Source organism: Ursus arctos, unplaced genomic scaffold, assembly GCF_023065955.2.
Source record: "Ursus arctos isolate Adak ecotype North America unplaced genomic scaffold, UrsArc2.0 scaffold_28, whole genome shotgun sequence".
NCBI classification, from domain to species: Eukaryota; Metazoa; Chordata; class Mammalia; order Carnivora; family Ursidae; genus Ursus; species Ursus arctos.
The window spans coordinates 36,742,570-36,759,875 of NW_026622963.1; the positions used below are offsets into that span (position 1 = coordinate 36,742,570).

Below are 17,306 nucleotides of genomic sequence, written 5' to 3' on the forward strand. Positions count from 1 at the left end.
TCACACAAATCCTGAATCCTCCCGATTCTGCTAAAACTTGGGGAAAATGGAGGTGTAGTAGGCATTCTGGGTTATCCAGGATATTATCACAGGACGGGGAAGGAAGAGGGTAGAGACAGGGAAAAATGAACATTCGACTGGGGACTTCACCCTGCACCCATCATGTGCATTTTCTGGAGCAATCAGCCCAAGGACCAGCAGGTGCTGGAGGGGACACGGGGGACTATAGTGCATGACCCACCTGACCCTACCAATGACGTCAGCACGGTCTGGGGAGGAGAGGGAGTGAAGAAGCACCAGAATGGTATTAATGGGCCTCACTCTCGCTCAGATTTTCCATTTTATGTAAAGTTCTCCACAGAAGGACAAGGTGATGTTTATCGTTTCATTTGGGAGTAAGCTTCTTCCTTGAACAGATGAAGGGCCAAGACTCCGGCAGAGGGAGCTGTCGTGACCAGTCCAAGGTCACCCAGAGGTGGAATTGTGCTTTACAGACAGGAGGGTACACCTCTCCACACCCTTCAGATCCTCCCGGCCACACCTGGTCCTCCAGTGCCTGCCGCCGGGCGGGCCTTGCAGGGCTGTGTAGATGCCCCCGCTGCGTGCACAGGCCCCTCACCCCTCGCCGGTACCTGCTGCCCCAGGGCACCCACCAAACCCCCGACAGTGCACGTGCACGGGAATCTGGAGGCTGGGGGCAATGGTGGGGCTTCATGCTCAGGGAGCCACCCTTGACCAGCAGGGACATGAGCGATGACAAAAGCTTCCCTGCTTCTCTGTGGGCGGACCGTTCAGCGATGCAGCTCCCCAGCCCCTCGGAAGGCCCTGCAGTGGCCTCCCGCCGTGGCCAAGTCCACCACGCACCCTTGTCCTAACAGCTCCTCCTCCCGCCTCACCCCCAGACCTTCTGGGATCGTGACCCAAATAAACCACTTGAAAACAGGCCACTGCCTGAGGCTCTGCTTGCAGGGAGACCCCAGCTAAGACGGGCTTCAACGTCAGAAGCAGACGCCCTGAAAAGTCAGCCAAGTGGAGTCCATGAGTGTTGCCCAGTGTTAGGAAGGACGGGCAAGTCCCCGTTCCATCTCATGGCATCGGGCTGCTCTTCTTTTGCTCGCTCACCTAGACTAAAGCTACAACGTGTTTGTACACGCCGGGCCTGTTGTAGGAGCTGAGGCTGCAGCAGAAGTCTCCCCCCGCGCAAATCTACGTTCAGCGTCAGACTCACGACGTAGGGTTAAAGTCCTACCCATGGTAGTTGGTCAGATTCGTAAGTCACTGTGGATCCCTTAGGAAAGGAGGACTTTGGACCCAGGTGGGGGTGGGGTGAAGGGAAGGGCACTAGCTCTGCAGGGCAGAAGATTGACGGGACCGTGGACGGGTCCCGTTGCTACCTGGTGTCCGTGCATCGCGGCCCAGCGGACCGTCCTCACGCTGCCTCTCCCCGCAGGGTGGTGACCGTCTGTCTGAGGGTCGTCGCCAACATCCTGGTGCTTCTGTCGCTCGCGGGCAGCATCTCCCTCATCTACTTCGTGGTGGACCGGTCCCAGAGGCTGGAGCAGTCAAAGAAGGAGCTGACGCTCTGGGAAAAGAACGAGGTACCCGCCGCGCGACCGCACGCGCCCTCCCGGAGGGACGCCAGAGCAGCCTGGCCTCTCCTGCTGTGTTGTGTCTTAGGCAGGCTAGCTAGAAATGTCTCCCTGGAGGAACTTAGTCCTCTGGTCCTAGAGCCCGAACTGCAAGGGCTTTGAGCCAGAGTGGCGACGCCAAGACCTGGCTAAATGGCTTTATTGGCCTCGATCGGGAGAGGTTCTCATTCAACACGGCCTCCAAGCGTCCATCCCATTGCTTACCTTTGCATCTTGCCGACTGTGCTGGGCTGGTCTCAAAAGGTGCATTTCCAGAAATGGGCTTCACCTGCAGACAGGCTGTGATGCCCGAACCGTTTCCACGGCACGTGTCACAGCTGGCCACGGGCCAGCTCTTGGAGGCCGTTTCTGTCTTTCTGAATTACAAACAGTGCTTCCTAAGCTTGTTTGTTAAAAGATCTCTTCCCTTTGTTTATGTGAATATCCTCATGACGGCAAATGGCCAAAAGGAGAGTTAGGAACCGTCTTATAATTCTTAATATTTGCAGTAAGACTGCTGTGTTCACTTTTCCTGCAAAGATTTGAAAGGCAGACGATGCACGGAGGCCCTCTCTCCAACCACTGCGGTGGAAAGAAGCGTCATGCACGGGATTTGTAAAGCAGAGCGTGTAGGTGACAGGATGCTTACACTTTAACCTCAACGTATGGTAGTTGTTCAGAATCTGAGATGATACGAGGTCATCTTTTCTCAGACCTCCTTCTATTTCATGCCAGTTCAGGGGGTTATGTAAATACGTGCTTGTGTGTTTGCAGATAGATCAAGTTTTTAAGGGCATATTCAGAAATTACGTCTTTCTTTGGCTCCCACCTCCCCGTTACCAGCAAAATGTCCTCTTTAAGTTACCAGAAGTGCAGACAAACAAGAGCCAAGTATAATCCTCTAGATAATTTCTCTTCCATGTACAGAAAGAATACTTGATTACATGTCAACTCGCCCCCTTTCCTATTTGTAATATTTGGGGTCACCTCCGTCTGCCACCCAAGATAAGCAGAACGGCAGGGCACTTGGGAAATGTGGCCAAAATGCTCGAGATTCCCCAGCAGCAAGTGTGAGCCTCTCGGATCAAAGACAACTCCTGCAGGAATAAGCCCACGACAAAGTGGCGGTGGCCTCTGGGAAACAGCTAGCTGGCAGGGATTTGTGGGAGGCTTTCCGTGTAGGAACCGCACAGCCCTCGGAGTGGCCGTGGACCAAATGGTAGAGCAGGAGGCCAGCGTGTGGTAGGTGAGGCTGGGCTGGGGACCCTGGGACTCACGGCTGGCACTGTCTTGGCAGGTGAGCGTGGTGGTCTCCCTGGTCACCATGCTGGCGCCCTCAGCCTTCGACCTCATCGCCGCCCTGGAGATGTACCACCCACGAACCACGCTGCGCTTCCAGCTGGCAAGGTACGACAGCCCTGTGGGAACCGCCACGTGGTGCAGCCCCTGCGTGCCCGCCGCAATGGGAACCCACGTCCCTCAAGAGCCAGGATTGCTTCACTGCCCCCCAAACCTCGCACGGAGCTTCCCCTCTGGATGCATCTCAAGGAAAGTGGGATGCTCCAGGAAAGCGGGACGATGCTGCAGGAGAGAAAGGGGGGAAGTGGGGGGGGGCGGGGAGAGAGGAACGGACAGGGCGGCGCCAGGATGGGGGGTGGAGGGACAGCAGGTGGTGCTGGCGGGTCTGACAGGGTGTCCTGGGGAACCCACAGGGACAGAGCAGCCACATCCATTTCTAGCGCCGGCTTCCTTCCGTCTCCCCAAAAACTCCCCTTCTTCTGGAGGGCGATGCCCTCATCTCTGCAGTAGACAGGGAGGCTGTAGGCAGGGGTGGCTCACTGGGCGAGCAGAGCCCGGCTTTGCCTCTGCCTCAGCGCCCTTCCTCTTGTCCCACGTGGTAACTTTGTGCAGAGCCCATCATCCACCTGCCTCGGGAAAGGCTCCCCTCGTTCGGGAGCTGGCGAGCATGTTCTGAGGAGGGCCAGGCAGTGAACAGTTTAGGTTCCGCAGGGACCCGTCTCTGCTGCTCCTGCTGGACCCTGAGGTTGTGGCATGAAAGTGGCCAGGGGACAATTCGTCAACGAGGGGTTGTGGCCATGTCCCTTACAATTTTATTTACAAAAATAGGTGAGGCTAGGATTTGGCCTGAAGGCTGTCGTTTGCCACCCCCTGAAATTCAACTGTCATTTCAAAGATAGGAAAACAGGACTAGAAGAGCCAGAGGTCTGCGGACATCTGCTGGCCCTGGGTGGCTCAGGGCTGAGATTCTCGAGAGCTGGAACCTGGGTCTTTGTACTCCGCTCAGCACCGATCTTGACCTGAGGGAGAAGCGTCTTCCTCAGCTCCTTCCTCACCAGCAGGCACTGGGACGATCAATTCTATTATTGCATTTGTCCTAACAGCAATCCTATTACGCAGATTGGTCTCGTTATTCACATTTAAAACTAGAGAAACAGAGGCATCAAGAGACGCGCCCCAGACAAATGAGGGCTAATTCTGGTAATAAGAGCAAGACATACTATTTTAGTTCCATTAAGTTCCATTTAGTTCACCAGCCACCCGTGTCGCCTTCTGTCCAAGACGCAGTGAGGACCAGAGCACTGGGAGAGCAGGACAGCGGGAGCAAGTCCTCCCACTCTTCACTGGGCAGCACTTCCGAGCGCACGCTGAGGGTCTGGCCGTGTGCTGGGTACCCTGAACGCAGAGATGGACAGGTCCCGGCTCGGTGAGCAGGGAGCCACGGGAAGAGCCAGGGCTGGCTGCAGCGGTGCCCCCAATGCCCTCTGCTCGCTCCCACGCAGGTGTCGGTCAGCCTGCATCTGTGGAAGGACGGGGCCTGTGGGCACCAGGGGGCCACGCAAAGCTTCAACTTGGAGTCTTGTCCTCAGGATAAGCTGCTTTCTCTTTTTCATCCACCTGTATTAGTTTCCTAACCCCTTAAGTGTGAATCAGTGTCCGTGGGAGGTGTTGGTGAACCTGCCACTGTCCTTTCCCATCTCGCTGTCCCAGACACGTTTCTGATAAGGCTCAAGGCTACGTCCTGGGAAACGCCAAGATGCTTCCAAAGCCTTCCAGCTCCGGGGAGACTGGCGGCAAGTCTTGGATTGCTGGTCAGCGGATCCCACCTGCACACAGCTGCCCGCAGTCCCCCGGAACAGCTGACCACTCACCCTGCATCTCAGAAGCAGACCCCGAGATCCTGAAACCGTGTTCTGCCTTTTGCAAACTGTGTGAACCTGAGCAGCTCGCCTGCACGACCCCCCACCCGTCACCATGTTTCAATCTACTTGTCCTCAAGCAGGGGTTATAATCATGTGAGCCTCACAGTTGTGACATTCAAATGAGATCCTGCCTGGAAAAACACTTTATACACCAGAAATCACTACACTTCAGAGCCCAGCTTCCTCCGCTCACACTCCTTCTGCTACACGAGTGGTTTAAAACGCTGAGCCAAGCATGGGCCTCAGTGGGATCACCTGGGAGGGTTAGAAAGGGGTCCCCAGACCCCATCCAGCCTGACTCTAGCAGGATGGGTTCTGGAATTCTGTATTTTTGAAATGCTCCCCCATCCGTGATTCTGAAAGAAACCTAGTGTGGCCGCCGCCGGCTTAGCAGGACCGTGGGAGTCCCTCCGGACTGACGGCAGTCTGGCCACGGGCTCCCACGCGCGGTCTTGTCTCTCGAGGCGGTCTTGTCTTTCAGGGTCCTTGTGCTGTACCTGGGGAACCTCTACAGCCTGATCATCGCGCTGCTGGACAAAGTCAACAGCATGAGCACCGAGGTGAGCACCCGTCCTGGGCGGAAGCCCCTTCCCCGCCCCGCGGCCGCACAGGCGCATACACGTGCAGGTGCACACAGACGTGCACACGCACACACACACATGTGCATGCACACACGCACACACCATCCCTGCGGACGTCATCACTGCTGATACTTGCACTCTATACATCACGTTCAAAACTCAACTCAGCTGTGGTCATCTCGAGGTAAAGAGAGAAGATTTAGCCCCATTTCTAAGGTAAAGAAAGCAAGGCCAGGGTTTAGGGCGAGGGACTAACCCTGCTGGGGGAGAACCCGGGTCTTTGGAGTCCAGCTCTCAGGGAAGGCACCACCGCATTTCCGGGAGCTCCGTCCGGACGAGCTATCCAGAGCAATTACAAGTGATCCGAGCAAGGGAGGCAGGCTGGGGGAGTCATTTAGCAAATTGGGAGAAAATGAGTGCTCGTGGGGAACAGCTCAGAGTGGGTCCCCCATCCCACCCCGCAGGGGTTTCCCCTCCCATCCTAGGGTAGCTTTGGAGCCCACAGGAAAGCTGCCCCACCTGCCAGGACATCCCGCACGGCAGGGGAGGGGCAGGTGGGGAGGAGCTGGAGGGTTCCTAGGGGTGTCAGCCCACGCCGCGGTCCCACACCAGAGCGTCACGTTCTGCTCAGGGGGCAGAAGAGGCCGTGGACACGAGCAGCTCTGCATCGGAGCCTCCGCGTCGCATGGACTGGGTCCTTACCCACCGCTTGCTGGCAGACCGACCTGGGGCTGAGCTTCAAGCTCCTCGTTTGTAACAAGGGATGATGAGTCTGCCCTGATGCACTCGTAAGGGCGAGAAGATCAGCAGGTGTTAGCCCGGGGCAGTCTCCGACACTAAGGACCAACAACTACTGTCCGTTATGACCCTGTGCTCATCAGGGCCAGTACGAAGGGGCCATCCACCGAGCTAGAGCTGGGAAGACAGGAGAGACAGATGGAGACGGAGAGTCAGGGATACGGTGAGAAAGAGAGACAGGGAGAGAGACCGAGAGATTATTCCCAGGCAATGCAGCAATATCCTTGGTGTCTGTGATGCTTATTTACAAATACGTGGACAATTTCTTTTTCTTCCTTCCCTCCCTGCACAGGAAGCTGCTACCAAAAATAACACAAGTCACTGGATAGATCCTACCATCTTCTCTGCCACTAGGATGGCCCCTGAAGAAGAGAAATGGTCCACACCTGGGCCGGGGATAGGGCTCCCGAGAAATAGCACGTGGGCCCCAGAAGAGACCAGTGTCCCAGCTTACACCTTGCCCCTCTCGGAGGCCAACAAGACCACCGTCTACACCCAGCGTCCGCAAGACCAGTGCTGGGAGACATACGTCGGGCAGGTGGCTCCTGTTCTGCCTTCTAAAGCCCCTCCTCACGCCCACCATCACGTCACGTAATTCTGGAGTGGCGTCATCTCTGTTTCACAGAAAAGGGAAATAAGGTTCAGTGAGGGTTTATGATTTTCTCCAATTAAGAGTAACAATCAGCACAAGGACTCACGCAGTGTGAACTATCTGCTGGCCCTGTTTTGTTTGTTTGTTTAAGATTTATTTATTTTAGAGGGAAAGAGGGAGAAAGAGAATGCAAGCGGGGACAGAGGCAGAGTGAGGAGAATCCCAAGCCAACTCTGTGCCGAGTGTGGAGCCCAACATAGGGCTCGGTCCCGGGACCCTGAGATCACGACCTGAGCCGAAATCAGGAGTCAGACGAATGAGCCACTCAGGTGCCCCTGCCCGCCCTGTTGTAAGGGCTTAGTCCTTAAGAGAATCCTAGCATCCTCCCCATAGGCACAAATGGGGAAACTGAGGCTCAAGAGGGGAAGAAAGTTGCCCCAGGACACAGGTAGTAGGAGCAGAAGGAAGGTCTGAGCCCAGGCTTCTGCTCCAGACCCTGTGTTCTGAACGGCTCTGCCTCCTGCCTTCCACACGGGATCCTGTGCGGAGAATCTCAGCCCCGGGGTATTGTCTCCTGAACCTGAACCACTGACCCCAAGTGCTCTCTGGTGGCTCAGGCTCTCTCCTGGTTTCGTGTAAAGTTGGCCTCAGACATCGAAATTCAACTCCAAATTAACAGATACTTATTGAGCCCCCATGATGTGCCAGACGTGAAGGCTCCGGGGTGGGCCCATGGAATGGGGGGGGGTGCCTGCAGGAAGGGGTGGACGGGGGCGAGCAGGACGTGGTGGCATTAGGACTCTCTGTGTTCCAGGAGATGCTGAAGCTTTCCATCATCGACATGCTCTTCACCGTGGCCAGCGTCCTGCTCATAGACTTCTTCCGGGGACTTTTCGTCCGGTACTTAAGTGACTACTGGTGTTGGGACCTGGAAAGCAAGTTTGTAAGTGAGAGGTGGAGTGCCCTGGGGACGTTCAGAGGGCTAGATCCCCCTCTGCTGACCTGGCTGAGACACAAGAGGGAGCAGGGGAGGGTGCACAGAGCTGGGGCTCCTTCTCGTTCTGACACTGACTCCTGGGGCCATCTCTCCGTGTCTGTGAGAACAAAGGATCCTCGGCACGTGACGATCGTGACCCGGTGTGTGCAAAGAACTGTGGAACCTTTTTTTTGATGCATAATTTCGTTTTCTCTTGTAGCCAGAATACGGGGAATTCAAAATAGCGGAGAATGTGTTACATTTAGTCTACAACCAAGGAATGATCTGGTAGGTGTCAAAGCTCTGCTTAACCTTTGCTTACATCTCATCTGGGCTAAGATTTTGATTTGCTTGGTCTGGAAGGGACATGCCTATAATAAACAGCTATAAGAATCAGAAAGGACATAAACTCTTCCTAATGAACCCATTTTGCTTGCGTAACAATTTTAGTAATGGCTTTCCAAGCATTTTGCAGAAAGGAATGATGAAAGAAATAGTCCGTTTAGGCCACTATTGGTCATAACCAAAAAAAAAAAAAAAAAGTCTGCACAGGAGTTATTCCAACGAGCTGCTGGGGAGGGTCAGGGACAGCTGGGAGGAGAGGCTGCTGCGTCCCCAGCAGGAGATCCAGGAGTGGCCGTGTCACAGCTGGGGCCAGGTCTGACCTCAGCCCCCCACTCTCCCTCCCATGTGCCTCCATATTTTCACTGAGACGCCAAGCCCGGGCGCATGGCCATCCCGCAGACCAACAGACCCATCCTAGCATGAGGCCCAGAATGGGAAATCCGTTGCAGGCAGGGCAACCCCTGGCCAAGGCGACCCTGTTTCTAAAGATGCTGAAGACCCAAAAGGAGCCATGTGATCCACACGTACGTGTGTATGTGTGCGTGCGTGCGTGTGTGCGTGCGTGCGTGTGTGAGCACGGCAGGGAACTCCCTGAGTCATCTCTCCACCCCCCGAGGGACTGCACTCTGTGCTCTTTGTTAAAATACGAGCAAGCAAAGGAAAAGAAGTTTCCACGCCTCTCTTTGAATGCTCCATACGCTCAGAAAACACAATTTCTCTTCACAGTCATTCAGCAAAATGTGTGGAATAGAGAGGCATCGACTAATATTTCTTCAATCAAATTCCATGTCTTTAGGGTCCATCCACTCCATTTTGCAGAGTTTTCGCAAACACCATATGAAAGATCATGCATAACATGTATTTAGTATTTGCTAGACCTCAGGCGCTTTGATAACTACATTAATCCCACATCTTCACAAGAAGAAGGGTGAGCGTGGTCCATAAGCCACTTGGAGAGGGAGAGGCCACAGTCAGATACCTTTTGTTGTAGCCTGTCGGTACCACTGTTCTCCTTTATCATGAGCTGTTCTTAATCTCCTACGGTGCCCGATTTGTACGCTCGGCTTTATCGCAGGGATGTCTGTATGCTCAGGGAAGAACAGTCACATAGGGTTCAGCTCATCTGCTGTTCTGGGCATCCCCCCGGGGTCTTGGAACGAACCCCTATAGATAAGGGGGGCTGCTGTACCATTTTGTAAAAGCAAAAAAAGCAAAGACCCTCTTCGGATCTCTTTCTATTAGCGAAAACAGGTACTAAGGTTAGTCTGTCGTAAAAGTGGAGTGTGCAACGCAGACTTCCAGACAGCGGGTATGCTCCCCGTCGCCAGGCGTGGAGGGAGAGACGAGCTCTGGGTTCGCAGGTGCCCACGGGATGCTGTGCTGGGGACCCCTCCTCGTCCGCGGAAGGGACTGGCCTTACCCCTCAAGCTGGAGGGCTGGGGTCGCACGCCTCTCTGGGGCTTCTCTAGTTCTTCAGGCATAGGGTAGAAAGCCCAAAGTCGCAGACCACGGTGGACGGGAGGAGGACGGATGCTAACCAGCCTTCCTCTGTGGCTCCAGGATGGGGGCCTTCTTCTCCCCGTGCCTCCCGGCGTTCAACGTCCTCAAACTGATCGGGCTCATGTACCTGAGGAGCTGGGCCGTGCTGACCTGCAACGTGCCTCACCAGCAAGTGTTCCGGGCCTCCAGGTCAGTGAGAGCTGAGTGGGCCCCACGCGGAGCGCGGAGGCCGTGCGTACCCTCCTCGCCCGCGGGAGAACTTTTTACTGGTATAATAACCGTTTAGAAAATGCACAAGGCATAAAAGTCCATCTTGATGGCTGTTCACTAACCGAACACGGGTAACCAGCACCCAGGTCAAGACACGGAACGCGAAGACCCAGAGGCCCCCCCTTGTACTCGACTCCACGCGCTACCAACTTCCTTTTTTTTGAAAGCGATTTTTTAACTCTAATAGTTCACAATATACAATTCTACATTTAAAAAAAGTGGAATCATAATAAAATAGGCCATTTTATGCAAAAATAAAAGCTGCCGAGATGACTCATGAAGAGGGTGAAACTAGGAAGTTTAACGACTTTGTAAATATGGGGCAAAAAGAAGTATCTCCCCGAGGACTTCAGGTTTAGAATGTTTTATAAATAAGTTTCTTAAACTTCTAAGAAACCATATTTCCAATCTTTATAAGCAGTTTTTTTAAAGCCTAGAAAGGAAGGAGGGGAGAATCCAAATGGTCTCAAAGGCAAGAGACTATTAAAAAGTAACCTTCGAGCGTGGGCTGCCTCCTGACATACGTACCCGTGCTGTCATTCTAAACAAATTTCTTGTAAAACCACCGTAGGCTTATCATCTCATAATGCTAGTTTATCTATTACAGTTGGAATTTTTTAACTCTTTGTAATAACCTGGCTTTCACTCTTGAGGACGGAGTACCACTCAGATATAAACTTCGCTTCCAAAAAAAGAGTCGACTCTGCGGGTCACATGACACGCTGCAGAAAGAGATTGTCAAAGTATGGCTTTCACTGAAGGATAAATTAGTTCAAATTTATACTCATTCCAAAAAAATTCTATGGCTTCTTTCCCATAATAGTAGAAACCCAGCAAGGCTTCTTTTTTTCTTTCTTATTTTCAGAAGTTCTGAGTGTCTCGTTAAAGTACCCAGTTTTGTCTAGTCAAAGATGATTAATCAGGATTATTGATTCGCTACCAACTTCTGAGGGAATTAACGGTTTCCAGTTCTTTCCTTTCCTGAGATGGAGGTGCACACAGTCCGGGCTCTTTCGTCTCAGGCTTCTCTCCCTCGTATCGTGCTGGGGAGACTCGGCTTATGGAGGCAAACACCCCACAGTCTTCATCCACGCTCCTGCTGGTGGGCGCACGGCGGCTCCCAGCTGTTCGCTATAACGGATAATGCTGCTCAGCGTCTTTGCTGCGAATACGCTCGGGGTGCAGCTGCCGGCTCACAGGGCGTGCACGTGCTCACCTGCCCAGATGGGGGCCAGGAGGGTCTCCAGGCTGGTCACGCCTTTCGTCCCCTCTCCCCACATCGTAGGAGCGTCTCAGACGTCCCACAGGCTTGCCAACCCTTGCTGTCCTCGGTGTTTTCATTTTAGCCATTTCGGTGAATTCGTAACACATTTTGAACACATTGATTAGAGCCCCGTTGTTTTATTTTGACATAACTGTTATTTCTGTGGGTTTATATCAGCGGCTTTCAGACTTTTGACCATGAACTGCCTACATAACAACATGTTTATATTTTATCTGGTGACCAGGACACACACGGGCATACGTTCGTACGTATGTGTATTTATATGCTTGTATATATTTTATGTGTGCATGCATGTCTATATTTATATGTGTAGACACACACATATAAATGAATATAAATATATATACACACACTGTATACAGTATGTGGGCATTTTCATTGTATTCATTCATATACACACGTATACATAGTCCATAGAGAAAGGTTTCACAAATCAGCTATTAACGTTCACCTGCTTACTACCTGGTATGTGCTCTGATATTTTCTATTCTCTTCTAGTCCAGTTTATTTCATTAACGAGAGGGACAAAGAGCACTAGCTGACCGTCTCTACACTGACCTCTCATCCTCTTTCCAGAGCTGTGTGCAAGGCCTTGCACACCCCATAGATAGGAGTTATCCTCAGGGACGCCTGGCAGCCAAGCTCCCTGACACCAGCGCACAGCTCAGAGCCCAGGGCTTAAGTAGCCAGAACAATCACCCTGAGCCGCCAGGAGCAGAGAGGATAAGAGGTTGGGCACAAACCACATCGAAGTGACAAGAGTCAGGAATCAGCCCAGAGGAGCCTCACCACCCACAGACATAGGAGACGAGTGCAAGGCTGGGAACAGGACGGGGAGCCATCAGACAGGGACCCAGGTGGATGGAGGAAAGGCTCTGAGATTTTTCAATGAGTCGAGCTTATTCGGGGATGACCAAGGGTTCCCCACTCTCTTGGTTTGAGATGGACAGATGCTCGGCAAATGTTTAGTAGATCCACCGGCGGGGCTGGACCATCCATGAAGTCCCTCTGGGCACCCATTTCTAGTTTGCTAAGCCGCCTGCGACCCTAGGACAGACCCTTTCCTAGGTAACAGCGGGAGGAGGATTTTTCTGTCCCTTTGGTGTTGGCTCCTTGGGCATACCATCATCGGCAGCTGGCCACAGAGGGGAGTCAGCACGTGGCCCGTGGGCTGGCCACAGAGGAGAGCTCAGCACGTGGCCCGTGGGCTGGCCACAGAGGGGAGTCAGCACGTGGCCTGTGGGCTGGCCACAGGGGGGAGTCAGCACGTGGCCCGTGGGCTGGCCACAGAGGGGAGTCAGCACATGGCCTGTGGTTTCTTTGCAGGTCCAACAACTTCTACCTGGCCATGCTCCTGTTCATGCTCTTCCTGTGCATGCTGCCCACCATTTTCGCTATTGTTCGGTACAAGCCGTCTCTAAATTGCGGGCCGTTCAGGTAAGTTATTTGGTTCTGTCTGCTCTGCCGGGAGTGACTGACGGCTCTAGGGAAAGGGCCCCTGCCCTGAAAAGAATGCTCCTCCTGACTGATGGAACAGGTCAGCAGCAGAGAAAGATCTCGAACCCACAGCTGCTGAATCCAAGACCAGAGCTCTTTCCTGGACAGCAGGCTGCCCTCAGACAGGCTCACCTCTGGGCTCATCTTGAAAAGATACAGCTCATTTAAAGGCAACATGGGCAGGGGCATAGGTCCTGTGCTACAGAGAAATTCCACCTGGTCAGTGTTTCCCTTCCAGAACTCGGGAAGCTTTTATTAAAAGATAACCCACGTCACTTTTGATGCTACGTTATTTATCTAATGGCATCAAGGCAGCAATTTCTAGACCTCAGTTTCGAAACTATGTACGACATTTAGAGGCTATGTTTGTATACATTATTAAACACACACACACACACACACACACACACACACTGTGATCACTGACTCCCCCTTCAAATCTAATATTAATCAGACAATTAGTTCCTTTAAATCCTCCCGGGAGTGTCCGTATCTTGCATGTTGGGGTGTTTGCCCTACCTGGCAACTGCCTCTGGGGCTGGAGCTCCAGCCCTATCACTGTTTCTGAATGGCTTTGCAGCACCCTTCTGCCCAAAGCGATCCAATCCAGAGTTCTGTCTTTCTCGCAGCGGACAGGAGAAAATGTATGACATCGTATCAGAAACGATCGAGAAGGACTTCCCCGCGTGGTTTGGCTCCGTGGTGGGCTACGTCAGCAGCCCGGTGGTTATCCTGCCGGCCGTGCTCCTGCTTTTGTGAGTATCGCGCACGACCCCCCGGCCAGCTTTGGCCGACAAACGAGCACTGCCGTCCAGTAATTATAGAAAATCAACGAGTTCATTGCAAAGTCACGTACGGAGCCCGATGATCCAGACAGGGACTGAATCACACAGGAGCCGGGAAGCCAAGCGCTCATAGCAGGATACACTGTAAAAACACCCCTCCCATCCCCACCCCGTCCTTATCCTTGTGATTCTGCAGAAGCCCAGGTCAGGGGAGGTCACTGGGAAAACCGAGAGGAGGAAGGAGAGCAGCGCCCTTCTGACGCTGGCCAGCTCGAGCACTCACTCATACCTCCATCCTGGGGGTGGACGTGGGGGCTGGTTCCCCAGCACGGGGCCTGGGGACCTCTGGTTCCTGCCTGCCAGCCCGGCGGGGAGGGTGCCTGAGCCCTGAGCCCGGCTGGGGCTCACTCATGGCCCTGCTCTGTTCCAGCATGCTCGTCTATTACCTCCAGAGCATCGTGAGGTCCTTAAAGCTCAGCAACCAGCAGCTCCGAGTGCAGACCCAAAACGCAAGTATCGCACCGTCTGTGCTTTGTCATGTGTGCCAGCCGCACGGCGGGGCTGGCCAGCAAGGGAGTACAGGTGAGGTCCCGTTTTCAAATCATGAGGAGTCTTGGCCACCCCGGGAGCAAAAGGCCACGCCTCCCCCAGGCTCTGCAGCGTTATTTCTAAGAACACCCAGGGACAGCTCCCATTCGCCCAGGATCTAGCCAGTCTGGTTTTTCCTGCCCCAGGGGCCTTGCTGATGCCCTGAGCACTTTGGCGCCCTCTTGTGGCTGCCCCAAGGTTTTGGGGTGCGGGGGGAGCCCCTTCCCCAACCTGTGTCAACCTGGACATCTGAGCTCACCGATTCTGCTTGGACCCAAAGACACACCTTTTTCATGACTTTTAGACTCTGGTCATTATCCTCTCTCCCATCTGGGACTTCGCTCTCAGAACAGTCAGAGGGAGACCGACAGGTCCAGTCTGTGCACACCGCGGCTCCCCCACCCCACTCCAGATCAGGTCAGGGGAAGGCAAGGGAGGCACCGGCCCTCAGGCTCACGCTGACCCTGCCCCACACGGCTGACAGTGGGATGCGTCCCTTGACTCACCCCAGTCCCAGAACCCTGTGCATGAAATATCTGCCTTTTTCAGTTTTTGAAAGCATAACTCCATGAGTATCAATTCATGTGAAGAAACAGTTCCAGAATCAATCAAATAAGAAATGACTTTGGAGGGGCAAAGGGCATTTTTGGGGAAACATACATTTCCCACGGTGTCCATCTATGCTTTCTCTTCTGTGTCTCAGGTTAACCATATGGGCAGAGTCTAAATATGGTCTAAAAGTAAAACTTACCAGGTAAAACTTCCGCTCTTGGGTGTCAGCATTTATTCATTCAGGTAACAGGTTTGAGTCCTGAGTACGCTGTCCCCAAGTGACAGCAGATGTAGGGTCATGACCCAAGGCATGAACGATGACACATAAATCTCCCCCTACCCTCTACCCAAGATTAGTATTATTATGTCTTCCTGCTAAATCCAAAACAAGCATATACTTTTCATTTATATTTTAGGCCAGATCTGAAGATAAGAAGAAAGTTGCCCAAATGGTAGAAGGTAAGTATAAACAAAAATGCCAGGTGTCTCAGTTGGTGACTGTATTTAAAAACACAGCAGATTATGATATAACACCAATGATAAACTGTGGTTTTCACAATTAACTAGGCACAATAAAATAAAATCTAGGGTTATAAATATTGGTTTAAATTTACAATTTTTACATCATACCCAGAACTGTGAATAACACCAAAACATGTCTGAAATCAGAAGGAAATTTTGAGGTAGGGGAGAAAAAGAAACACAGAAATCTGGAGAAAACCCCTAAGAACGTCCTGGTTCACTTTTGTGTACTTCTCGGTGGCCATTTCTTCCTGGCAAGACGCTCTCCCCAGGTCTCCACCCCAGAGTCCAGCCTCCTGAGGGCACGCCCCTCGGTCCCCCTCCCGCAGGGCAATGCCAGATGGGCATGCCCAGCCACCAACACAGCGGGCACACCTGCTCTACCCCAAATCTCCGGCAGCACCTGGACAAACTTGCTCCCACCCAGGCTCCTTGAGGGAAGAGGAAAGAGCCTCCTGCGGAAAGAAGGAAAACAGAAAGCAGAAGGCTGGTGTGGCTGGAAGGGAGGCAAGTAGGCAGGGACAGCTCGTGGGGAAACTTGTCTGCCCCTTGGGGCCACTAAGAGACCACGTTGCCTGTGGAGTTAGAAGGATCAGCGGGCAACATTAAAATGGCCAATCTGTGTCTGCTTTAACACAGAGCTAATGGGAAAGTATCTGTTGCCCTCAGGCAAAAGGCCACACAGCGCAAGGGTTAGGTTTGCCCCCACCCCATGGGCGGAAAGCAGCCCCTGCAAGAAAGTCACTGCAGAAAGAGACTAGAGCTCGCGCCATCAAACCCCACTGAAAGTCAAGTACTATTTGCCAATGGGACATAATTAAGTTTAGCTCACGTTGTCTGCAAACCCAGAGGTCTGCAGGACCTCTCTCGGGATGGCAGGGGAAGTGTCCGGTGGCCAGTTTTTATTCAATCTATATCTTCTTTCAGAATGCTCTACGAACTGCTTCCAAAAAATCCTAATTGTCCCATCAGCTTTATTGTATGCAGTGTGCAGATAAACCAGCAGAGCCCCAAAGCTGGTGAAGGACCTGCTTTATCTCTGGGGTCTCAGATGGTGCATCTGTAGAGCCTTGGGGTTCGTGTGCGTCCACCCTCCCTTCCTGCTCCCACTCTCAGTGAAGAAATGATTGAGTGACGCGGCATGTTTGCTGCCCGTGGGATGGGTTATCTGCAAGCACATACAATTGTTTGCAGACCCAGCAGCTGGAAGTCAGCACTCTTGCAGCTCAATCAGCCTGAATGCGTCACCCCCTCTTCTCACATCCCATCCTCCTCCTGCAGCCCGAATCCAAACCCAAGAGGAAAGCAGCAAGAGGCTTCAAAGGGACAGTGATCTCAGCAGCCAGCTGTCCTCAGCTCACTCGCTGACACCCCAAAGCAATGGCACTGTGGTCAATTTGGACTCATCCAGCAGCAGGAGTGGCAGGGTGGGGACCGTCGCCCAACGCACACCCCCGAGTCCCCAGCCAGGCCTCAGCAGCCCCAGCTCGCCTCCTCCTGGCACCTCCAAATCCAGGTCGGAGCAGGACGCTAACAGGTGAGGGGACCCGCCTCCCTGGCCATGACACCTGCCAGGGAGGGCCCAGGGCCATAAAGTGCGAGATAAAGAGCCCTTAGCGATTTGAGGGTCTCAGCGGTTTCAGGGGGCCAGGGCCATCCAGTTATGCCAGAAGGCCCCGGGGCCAGCTGCTACTGAGAAGAAATGGGGGGACAAAGTGTGTCCAACAGGACAGTCTTCCTCCTAGGCCTTCTGCCAGATAACCTCTAAGCAAATGTTCCTGCCAACCTGGGGTGTGTGTTTCTATAGCCCAAGGGGGGGAAATGCCTTTTATAATTGTTTTATCTTTTACTTTTTAACTTCACAGTGGCCATAGTATTGGCAAGATCTTTCGTATTTTAGTTCTAGGCTGGCCAAGTCAGTGGCAAGATCACTCTGTATGATGTGGGGTCAGTTGTCTCGGCCTTATGTACACATAAGACAGAGTGGATCCCTGGATTTCCTTCACGGAGGTGGGGCTTTCTGGAAGGAGGCACTGACCCAAACTGTGGGGTCATACATAGAAATACATAGAAAATTGTATTGGATCTGAATGTAACACAGTGGAAGCCACACAGATAAAATACAGGGGTTATGGTGTGTTGGGGTTTGGGCTTTTTTCGAAAGAC

The 17,306-nt window shown here is 53.1% G+C and overlaps 1 protein-coding gene across 1 annotated transcript in view; it reads left to right on the top strand.

Moving 5' to 3' along the window:
* The window catches only part of TMC3 (transmembrane channel like 3), a 39,233-nt gene that overhangs the window by 17,932 nt on the left and 3,995 nt on the right, over positions 1-17,306 (top strand). The window contains exons 10-21 of the mRNA XM_026510575.4: positions 1,451-1,598; positions 2,926-3,035; positions 5,331-5,409; positions 6,521-6,766; positions 7,635-7,763; positions 8,017-8,084; positions 9,702-9,830; positions 12,523-12,633; positions 13,323-13,448; positions 13,909-13,987; positions 15,035-15,077; positions 16,422-16,677. Of these exons, the coding sequence (XP_026366360.3) occupies positions 1,451-1,598; positions 2,926-3,035; positions 5,331-5,409; positions 6,521-6,766; positions 7,635-7,763; positions 8,017-8,084; positions 9,702-9,830; positions 12,523-12,633; positions 13,323-13,448; positions 13,909-13,987; positions 15,035-15,077; positions 16,422-16,677 (1,524 nt within the window). The remainder of the gene's footprint in view (positions 1-1,450; positions 1,599-2,925; positions 3,036-5,330; positions 5,410-6,520; positions 6,767-7,634; positions 7,764-8,016; positions 8,085-9,701; positions 9,831-12,522; positions 12,634-13,322; positions 13,449-13,908; positions 13,988-15,034; positions 15,078-16,421; positions 16,678-17,306) is intronic.